The sequence below is a fragment of the Porites lutea genome, chromosome 12 (assembly GCF_958299795.1).
Source record: "Porites lutea chromosome 12, jaPorLute2.1, whole genome shotgun sequence".
Lineage (NCBI taxonomy): Eukaryota > Metazoa > Cnidaria > Anthozoa > Scleractinia > Poritidae > Porites > Porites lutea.
This window is the reverse complement of record NC_133212.1, coordinates 16,692,239-16,703,214: the sequence shown is the minus strand read 5'-3', so window position 1 is coordinate 16,703,214 and position 10,976 is coordinate 16,692,239. Positions and strand designations below refer to the sequence as shown.

At 39.5% G+C, this 10,976-nt stretch overlaps 1 protein-coding gene across 1 annotated transcript; it reads right to left on the bottom strand.

Annotated features, from left to right (window-relative positions):
* Nucleotides 1-986: 986 nt before the first annotated feature.
* On the bottom strand, nt 987-10,737 carry LOC140921138 (serine/threonine-protein kinase STK11-like). Its single transcript, XM_073371102.1, has 10 exons — nt 10,256-10,737; nt 10,018-10,101; nt 8,693-8,782; nt 7,881-7,942; nt 6,953-7,023; nt 6,380-6,516; nt 5,650-5,777; nt 4,565-4,622; nt 3,528-3,703; nt 987-1,264 (listed from the first exon to the last, which is right to left on the bottom strand). Exons 1-10 carry the CDS (start codon nt 10,594-10,596, stop codon nt 1,170-1,172), a joined length of 1,242 nt encoding a protein of 413 aa, XP_073227203.1. The 5' UTR covers nt 10,597-10,737; the 3' UTR covers nt 987-1,169.
* Nucleotides 10,738-10,976: the final 239 nt, after the last annotated feature.

Sequence of the window (10,976 nt, the reverse complement as noted above, 5' to 3'; positions counted from 1 at the left end):
TGTCTACAAGTTGATGATTGGAAGCTCTAAACATAGCACAGAAAATTATACGAGAAAATGCTTTAGAACACGCGAAAAACAAACCCGGGTTAATTTTAACCCCGGGTTAAGCGCTAATCGGCCTTCGAACAACTCGGCCTAGGTGTTTAATTGGTCTAAAAATAAATTTGGTGAAATTCACATAATCCCAGGGTTAGACAGACGTAGTTAATCGATAAAATCGACATCGGAAATCAATCGGTATCATCGATATTAATCGATTTAATCCGCCGATTAACATCGAAAATCTATAGAAATCAAAGCCACAGCAAATATAATTATTGATTAACAAAATCGATACTAATCGGTAACAGTAGATAAAAGAATCCTCATCGATTCTATTGGAAAATCATCGATATTAATCGAGGTCGCAACTTTTTCTCTTTATCGATTTCTACCGATCGATATCGGAAATTGATATTCATCGATGATTGATATCGATTACTATCGGTTATTATCGATTATCGGTTTATCGATTAACTACGTCTGGGTTAGACTGGGAGTTCCCCCTCTATCCCATCATTTTCTCTTGGTAACCACTGGCAGTTCGCCTGGGCAGTAAAGTCATTATTTCTGAATAGTTCTGGCTAAGAGACCAACCATTTGACTCTTGGAGAAGGCGCTGAGTGATTCGGTTTGGACAAATAATTTTTCAAGTCTACAAATGCGAAAATTTTTACTCTAAACTTTCGGTGTAAATATACATACGTTACCTCCAGGTAAGTTTTTCTGTTCAAAGTCTGTTTGAAGGGTACTTTTTTTTCCTCTCAAAAATCGAATGGTTGTTCCCTAAAATTGGATTTAGTTTTCGTATTTCAATGAAGGTCTTCAAATATTTTAATTAAAAAAACCTGCTGGTACACTTGAATACTCGTATATAAAATTGGTAGGCACCAAACACCAATCCAGAGGTATGGATTGAAGGTTATCGTTAATCTGCATTGAAGGTTATCATTAATCTTATTTACAATGAAAAGAGGATAGAACATGTAAGAGGGGATCTTGGGAAACCGTTGAACAAGCAAACACGGCACCAACTGAATTCTATAAATATACACATTACACTGACTTGTCACAATAAATTAAGTATTTGAATATGTCACTTTAAATTTAAGCTAAATGTTTCCATTTTACTGGGCCTTGCAGGATCCAAAACTGGGTCGTTTTAAAACCGATTTTCTCCTGCTTGGAGTAGATGGTGAGTTGATATTATTGATGGACTCATCTGGAGAAAAGAAATGTACATATTACGGCGCTTTTCACAAACATGCGAATTCTGAAGTTCAAAAGCCAACTGACGATTGCGTTTTCGCTGCCGTCAATCACCTTAACGGACCTCTTAGGAAACAAAACTTTACTTTAACGGGTTCAAAAGGTCAAGGTTTGTGATTTGTGATTGGTGGATTTCGATCCGTTTTGTGTGTTTCTGTGTTTCAAGGTTCGTTGCTTGTGATCGTAATTATGATTGACGGCAGCGAAAAACGCAATTGTGAAGGCGGCTTTTGAACTTTAGAGTTCGCATGTCAAATATCATCACCAAAACAAAGTAACACTGCTTAGGTTGCAACGATGACTATGTATAACAATTACTCACCAAAGTACCCTACCTACACACCTGTGTAAGGTTAGCCTGCGAAAACAGCCGTTTCCATACTGATGACGTAAAATCTGTCCGAAATCCGGTCAGAAGCGCTGATTGGTAGACGGAGTAGTTACATTGTTTTAGCTATTGTTTACGAATGACGGACAAAAGACAAAAGGCTACAAAGGTCAAATGTAAACGCCATGAATCTATAACAAAACAGTCAATATTTCTGGAATATATTCTTCCCTAGAAGAAGCATTTGAGTTTTGCTGGAGCTCGTTTCCAGATGAACACAAAACTTTACCAAAATCGACCAAGGGAAACGTAAAATTGAACACATTTGCCTTTGGAACCCCATGACTAACGGATTTGTTATGTAACATTATTTATGTCATCAGTATGAAATATCTGTCGCTGAGACGCAGGCGTTCCTCCACGCGAAAGGTTCCCAGCGGCGAGGAGCGAGGAGAAAAGGCTGTTTTAGCAGGCAAGTGTAAGATCCACTTCACTAAAAAGCAAAGTTCGACTGTAAACAGAAATTGGCTGAGAAGGGTAAGGAAGGTGTGCAGTCGTTTCAAGGACACCCCCTTAGGATTTCAGAGCCCAGGAACAACAATTTACCGGATTCTGGAATCTGGATTCTCTTACTGGGGTGGTTTTTGGCGCAGGCGGTAATCCATTCCTCCATTCCTCGCTAGAATGACAGGAAGTTTGAGGTAAGAACAAAAAAAAAACAAAACAAAACAAAACAAAACACGTTAATAGCGCGACTTATCGGCATCGTTCTTCCTTTGTCACTTTTTCTGGAAATTTAAACCTTGCCAGGGCTCATGCATAAATCAAGATACTCGTAGCGTTACACCATCTATAGAATCAACACCAAGTGCTGATGCTTACTCAGAAAGGCCTTTGATCGCAGTGGCCGTGAGTGAGAACTGTGTCATGAGTTTGCGTAAATGAATGCACTCCTAAATTGCTTTGATGACAGCGCACTTTGGTAACATGGACAATATATCGTTTCCAAGTCGGACGGTCTCTAGATTTAAGAACCAAAGAGAGTCCACAAATAGTCTGGAGAGCACATGGTTTTTGATGCAAATTCCGTAAGTAGTCGCTTTCTGCGAGAACTGTCGTTTTATCGTTCGCTCTCGTCCGGCTAATGTAATTACGAACATGTCTACAGATAAGGGAGTGAGTGGCTCATTTGCAAATCGCAGCTACCACACCACAACAACTCTAGGTTTAAAGATGGCTCTGACAATCTGTGGAAGATTTATCACAACGGTGCCCCCACCCCCCCCCCCCCCCCCCCCCACCGCAAATGGGTTTAAAACAAAATCAGTTCTCGGATTACGCAGAGAGGATTTGTTTTCCTTCACCCGGCTGCTCAAACGTCGGATATGACTGATGTTTTAAACAGCCTTGGAGGTACCCTGAAGTGTAATTGCATAAGCGTACTTTTGAATTTCTTCCTCCTGGCCTCAGTTGTTCAAAAGGTGGATAGCCCCGGAGGGGGGGGGGGGGGGAGGAATACTCGGGTAGATTTTTGCTAGGTATGTGCCGCTGGCCCTTCAGGGCCCCTACCCCATTATAGTCTATTCTCTGGCCAATTATAGACCCCATCTTAGTCACTTTTGGGTAAATATGTAATTTCGTGATCCCAACTTAGTCACTTTCTATTTTTATGAATTGACAATCAACTACTTTGTATACCCATAACCTTCTTCCACGCTAACGTTCCGGCATCTGATGGGGAGAAATGGACCAAACGTACACAGCAACATCATAATAAGTATTAAACGTGTGAACACAACACCATTAAATTTCCCGCCACCTAGGCACTGGAGTTTGGGCACCTGCCACCAAGTGCGAACACAGCCTTTAGTGATAATCATTTTCATACCTGCTGAAAAGGACTCCTCATTATAACTGAGTGGCTCGGGGGTCACCTCGTCGGGGCTTGAATTATGCAGATCTTCAAGGTATGGAACAACACTCATGCTTCGGAGAAAATCGTCTTCCACAAGCGGAGGAATTGGAACGAAATCGTTGGTTTTAAGGTGGTTCTTACAAACCCATCTATGAGTAGAAAATGAAAAACCTTTCGATGTTATTTATGACACTGTCACCTTGCTAAACTATCTTCTGTGCTTGCGTGGAAAACCACTATGTTGGTTATAACATAGCTCGTGTCCGACTAAAATAACAAGCACCAAATTCATACTTGAAACTTACACGCGTCCAAAGGAGGAAAATCACAATCAGAAGTGAGATAAATATCTCACGAGAATTTGTGGCTAGGTGTTACTAAAACGGGGATCTGGAAGATTAAAATTGGAAGCAAACAAAGAATAGGTAAGCAAGCTCTCCTATTTGGGCAAGCGAAGCGAGCCTCGTGAGAACGGCCGAGCAAGGGGCCGAGGAAAGGAGAGCTTGCAACGATATCTCATACATTTTCATTTCCGACCCGGAAACCCCGCGACTCCGCAAAGCGTGAAAACTGTCACCGCAAACGTGCCGCTGATTAGAAAAGTGACAACCGCCTGTCATGTAAGTTTAGACAGCCGAGGGCGCGTAGAATTATTTATTTATTTATTTCCCTCTGCCCCTCGCGGCTTCGCCGCTCCCTCGCGCGTTCTCGCGAGACTCGTTTCACTCGCCCAAATAGGAGAGCTTGCTCGCAGGCTACTTCGCCCCATCCCCAATCGCCTTGCCGCCCATTATGGGCCAGGGCAAAGAGATGGGTGCCATTTAATACTATCCTTCATAATGTTCCCGGTAGCTTTCCATGTCGGCACGAGAAGCTATTCGGTAGAATTTAGATATAACGTGAGTAGACACGCCAGTAAGTGTGCAGCTGTCGGAAGTAAACTCCTACACGTGTCGCACCACGCCCTAAATAACCGAAGAAATGCTGAGTGTACCAATAGCCAACCTTACCTGTGTCGGCGTATCTGCTGAATTGCAAGTCTGTTATCTGGGTTTGCATTTAGCATACCTATGAGGATGAATAACAGGTTACAGTCAAACCTGTATTAAGTTGTCACCCCTGGGGAATGGCTTATTGTCCGATTATTCAGGTTGACACTTCTGAAAATGATGCTGAAAAAAACAAACTATCTACCCCAGACAAATTGGCATCAAACCATTTCTACTCCTAATTGTACCGAAAAATATAATAAAAAATAATAATACAGATTATGAAAGACTACTTAACGCTATACACACTCGGTACACATTGTATCTGCTGCTCGAGAATGGTACAACTTGTCAAAATGACGCGTACGCTCAATAGACTATGACTGCTTATTACAGGTCAGTTTTACATAAGAGAAATGATTTCCGAGCCTTTGGTGAGTGTTTGCTTGATAGAGGGTGACCGCTTAATACAGGTTTGACTATACTACGTTTACGGTATCTGCCTCACAGATTCCATTTTGCCTTATGTCTTTTCCGTTATAGTCACCATGACACCAACCCTCCTGGTAGATCACATTAACTTTAAGGGCCCATCAAGAGCTGCAAACCGCCACAGAAGGCAAAAAGGCCTACAGCTGTAAGTTATATCTCAAAACGGGTTAAATCTATCACTTGAAATAAAGAACACAGAACTTAGATTCGATGACGAGGACGGCGACTAAGACGAGGTATTGACTTAATTTTTTTTTTTCAAGTAGTCTCGCAAAATAATCACCCCGGAAAGGTTCATTGTGCTTTTCTCCAGCAGAAACGTTCAAACGGTAATCATTATTGAATGTGGTAAAGAACTCTTCCGATCACATAATAAACCTCTGACATTTGTAGCTTGTTTCGGTCACTACGACTTTTTTCTAAAACCCGTAATAGAGTGACGACGGCTATCACTATTTTCCCGCCAAAAAGACATTGGTTCAAGCGCCCGCACTACTTAGTCACTAACTCAGTAAAAAATCTCGTTCTCGTAGTCGCCCTCGTCTTAGGATCTAAGAGTCTCTAATAAAGAAAAAAAAAACAAAAATACTATCAGTCATTTTTTTCCGAAGTACCTCTCAAAAGATCAGCTAAGGTATCGTCCACTCCTTCAGGGATTGTAAACTCGCCCTTTCCGATGTTTTCAAACAGTTTGTATATATTCTCTCCTTCAAAGGGATATTTTCCTGAAGTTATGTTGTATCTAGGGAATGAAAAAAAGATAACAATGCAATTTAACCACAGGAGGGTGTGCTAGTTCCTCTGGTAGGGCTACCTTCAAGATAGAAGACTCTGCAAAGTTCACGTAAGGTTCCGAGGACAACAGAAAAAAAAAACAGTATGGCATTTCTGTCCCTCAGAGCAGACGTCTCTTCAGCGAGGAGCGACTCCGGAGAGACGGCTTTGTTGGCAGACAAGCCACTTGCAAGGTTAAAAACAACAACGACAACAAAACACCATAACAAATAATATGAAACTATTGCCCTATTCATACCAACTAAGCATGTTTAATTAAATTAGATTTGAAAAAAAAAATGAAAAACAGTCATGGAAAAAATGGAACACAGGCTTTTCCACATAATTCAAATGAATTTAACGTGTTACGTAAATGCGATAAACTATCCATGATAAAAGTATAGCTTTTACAAAGAAAACAAATTTTAATTTGTTAAACTAGCTAACTGTATACTACGTAACCAAATTTTAATTTGTTTAACTATTTTAATTTGTTAAACTAGTTAACCGTGTTTAACTAGACAGCTTTTAAACATGCTTTGGTGTGAATGGGGCATTAATGACACCTACAATGTAACTCCAGCTGCCCAGATATCCACTTTGAATCCTGAGAATGTTTCCAGACCATTAGCGATCTCTGGAGGTTGAAAAGCAGGAGAACCCTGACTTGTTCTACACGTATCATCTTTTGCAAAAGGACCCAACCTCTACAAAAAATAAATATGATAGAAAACAAAACTAAATGCTTCTTGTTTCAAAATAAATGTACCTTTTCGGCACTCTTTAGGATTAAATTTAAAAAAAAAATGATTGTCAAAATTTTTTTTATATCAACTTGTTATCGGTCTTTGCTTCTGACAAAGCTATTTAATCTCCACATTAACTATGTTATTAGGCTCGATTTCTGCGGTCTCCCAAGCCTGGTCTTAGGAGTATGAGCTCATTTTCTAGAACAGCGCCTGGTATTGTCGAGCCTAACCATATTATGCGCGATGTCTTTTTTCTAGTGGGCAACCGATGCAAAAGTCAACTCAAGACTTTTGTTTTAATTCCTGTAGTTTACTTGTATATTACATTATTAACATGGGTCTAAAAGGAATTAATGGGGAAAATAGGTTTTTTACAATGTGTATGCTTACTTACCTCTGCAACTCCAAAATCAGATATTTTTAGTGTTCCATCTGTGGCTAAAAGTAAATTTCCTGGCTTGATATGTAGATATTGTCAAGGTAACCAAAGTCTACAAATTTTGACAGTTCCAGCCAAATTTTAATGCTCTAATGCATGCGACATATGTCCTAAATGTCACTAAGCAAGTTAACCTGAACTCGTGAATATTCATTCAATATGATTAATTCATTGACCGTTCAATAATAGCCTTAACACATTGGTTTGCTTCATTCTCACTAGTGATTTATTCACTGGATTTTGCTATCCAATGTTTGAACCACCAGGGTCCAGTGGTAGAGTTGCTCAAATGTCACACAGCGTTATTGAACAGATTCTCTGCTAGTAGAGGTCTGTCAGAGCAAGACAAAAATATAATGACTGGTATACAAAGAAAGTCAGTTTTACAGCTTACTAATGGCAGGGTCCGAAATTGTGCCTTCCTGGTCGCCAATGCGACCAAAAATTCAGTTCTGGCGACCAGAATTTCATAGTTGGTCCCCAGCTGGCGACCTCGTAAAGCTGGTTGTCATTGTAGACTTTCACGTTCGGAGAAAATGATTAAGAATTGAAACCTCGAAGCTATTTGCCAACACGTGTCTTACTATTCGTCCTGCGGATATTTTTTTAATTTAAAAGTGAAACGAATCTTCCTATAAATATACCTCCACAACAGCTACGATCAATACCAGTTGAACGTTTCCAAGCCGCCAAGGGGAATTTTTGGCGACCATAATTTGCCCCCTGGTGACCAAAAATTTATACTTGCTCACCAGTTGGCACCCATATTAAAAAGTTAATTTCGGACCCTGAATAGGCAAGTCAAGAACATAATTTGCCCCTTTGTATTGAAGGAGAAAGTTCTTTCAGAACAACAGTTTACATGTAACTTGCAAAAGGATATCTTTGTGGACTATTCCTTGACAGTGCAAGTACTCCAGACCATCTAACAACTGGCAAAAATATCTAGACCGTACAGGAAAAGAAATAACATCATATTTTAATCTGGAAGTGGCAATAACATTTCCAGCAAAAAACTGAATTTTCAGGACATCTGGTATTATAGGCTTCACTGTAAATTAGCACTGAAAGCAGTGCCTCTGAAATCATTATGTTGTTGTCTATCTAATGGCAGTAAGACAGTGTTGAATGTGAAGTCCTTTTCTGGCACATAAGAAAACCTACTGGAAACACTGCAATATTTTTCCAATATTTTCCACACCCTATCAGAAGGCCTGACTGCACTTGGAGGGCTGTTGACATGGAGGGAGGAAGATCCTAGCACCAGGATGATCTTAGAAGACGGGACAACTTTTACTTTTCGTTGTGTTTACATGCAGAAATTTCAGTCCATGTGGTTAACAGTAGAGAAGGAATTAAAGATGAAAGATTACCCACTGAACAACCTACCACCATTTTTGTGTGGTTTGTCCCTAGTAGAAGGACCTTCCTAGCAAAAGCAGTTTACTTGGTGCTAGGATCTTCCTGGTGCTTGGATCTTCCTATCTCTCAGCTATGAAGGTCCTAGCACCAGGAACCAGTATAACTTTGTGCATAAACTGAATACAGAAAACATATGGTGCTACATGTAGGATGATCTGCCTACTAGCATCTTCATAGTGCTAGGATCTTCCTCCCTACAAGTAAACAGCCTCTAAATATTACCTTTTTTTTTAAATTAATTAGTTAATTTATTTCGCCCTAAATATTACTTACCCATGGGCCTGCCAAATGGGAAACTTATGTTGCTCAACTTTATCCAGCATCTCTTGTAATTCACCCACACAGTATTCCATTATCATGTACCTTAGCTTGTTAAGGTCTGAATAATGTAAATCATATCATTACTAATTTAGGTTACCACTGACTCTCATGCATAGTAACTGCAACGTCTCTATTTTTTTCCCACCATTTTAAAGCTCTCGTGTACTAGTGCAACTCATGGTTGCCCAGTTCCCCAGTGATTTGCTGAGCTCTGTCATCAAAATTAAAAGACTGATTTTTGAAAAGTAACAACTGAAATTTTCCAAAAACAAAGAAATGGACAAAAACAAAAGATCATTGCTATTCCATTCTCAGGGTAATGGCATTCTAAATCTCTACAAAGGTGTGGTTCTACTTCTCTCTAATAATTGAACAACACTAAATTCATCTAATTTTCAGAAGTTTGACACACAGAATGTTTCCACATATCCCATGCTCATAAGGCTGATGAAAGATTACGCCCACCTCCATTTGGATCAGAAAATAACACTTTGAACAAAATTGCATCTGGTAACCTTATAAAGGGTATTCTGATTCTTGTACAGTCATTTCCCTTTTTTTCCTTAAGCAATACATACCCCCTTCAAACAGCTCACAAAAGTTAAGCCTTCCTCAAGTGGGCTTAACCTTTTTAAATCCCCGGGGTGAATGATGGAGACTTGCCTGTTTGAAGGTGGTTCCAACTTTTTAAGTCTGTGGAGGAAACCCTGTGGTGTGAAGATTCAAATAAAACCTCTTTGGCACAATTTTTCCAAGGTAATATTTGCATATCAGCATTTTAAAACTGAAATTTGGACATTTTGTTGAGTTTGACTCTGACCACTTTTGGGAGTTTAAGGGTTAATTGGGTATTACACTGAAAACTAGTCAAGCAAGGATATTTCAGAATCCCACAATCATGTGATAAAGCCGTGATGTTGTATGGATAAATTTTGACGCTACCCAAATAAACAAGATTATTCATGTCAAGATGTGAAGAAATTCAATTACCAAACCAATTAGTTTAAGTTTGTTATAATCTACCGCTTTACATTGTTAAAGCATTCAAGGTATCGAAACCAACCACCGCAAATAAATAAACAGAATTTAGAATAACTTGAGAAACATGACAAAATCCAAATCATTGAGTTGATTTTAAAAGAAGCTGAGAGTAAACCTCTGTATATGTATAAGACAGTGCAGATAAAAGCGCCAGAATACACTCGTCGGATATTATATTATCACCAATACATAATATTATCTGTATTTTTCCTGTGATTGTTTTCTGTAAAGGATACATCTTTTGTTTGTTGTCGTCGTAAATCACATCATACAGTTTTATAATATTCGGATGGTGAAGACGTCTTAGCAGTTGAATTTCTCTGTTGACAAGAAGACAAATACTTGAAATTTCATGGTGTTAATCACACTCAATTAAACTCATTATTATTTAACAACTGTATAACTTTATTTTCCAGGGCAGCAACGAGATCAACTTGGAAACAAAGTTTGCACAAATCAATTCTGAGCCTTCACCTTTGAACATTCTGCTCGCCGTTTGGAATCCTTCGAAGTTTTCTTCGTTTCATAATTTTCACCGCGCATCGACGAAGATTCTCGCTGTCCAACATTTCCTTTACTTTTCCGTAAGATCCTTCGCCTAAGGCATCGCCCATCAAATATTTTCCTATAAGCTTAGCTCTCTTTCGCCGTGGCTGGTAGATGATTTGATCCGAATCAACCCGATGAAAGAAAATATCTGGGTCACCCTGTCCAAACAACATAGGACTGTCAACCATGTCCGAGAGGAATCCATCACTGCCGCCGACTACAAATAAAGGCTCAACACCGTTCTCTACAACCATACTATCCACCATTTGAATGCATTGGTCTCCAGGAGCAAAGACTACAACTATTGTGAGTGACAAGTCATTGTATTACTTCATTCTTCTCTAAAGTATACAACCACTGCACGCCGGAACTGCAATCTCCGCTGCTTCTTCTGCGGCCATTTTGTTTTGGATGTTGCGTCAGGAACAAGCTGTGACGTCATTCGTGCCCAATCTACGCTCAACTAACGAGACCATGACGACGCGCCGATCAATACAATTTTGTCCATTTTCTTTCTTCCTTTTCCCTATTTATTTATTTACTAGGTATACCTATCGATAGAGTGCCAACGAGCAAATCATGCTTATTTTGCTTAGGAATAAAATTCCTTTTTTTTCCCATTTGACCGTTTCTTGGTCCCTTCGTG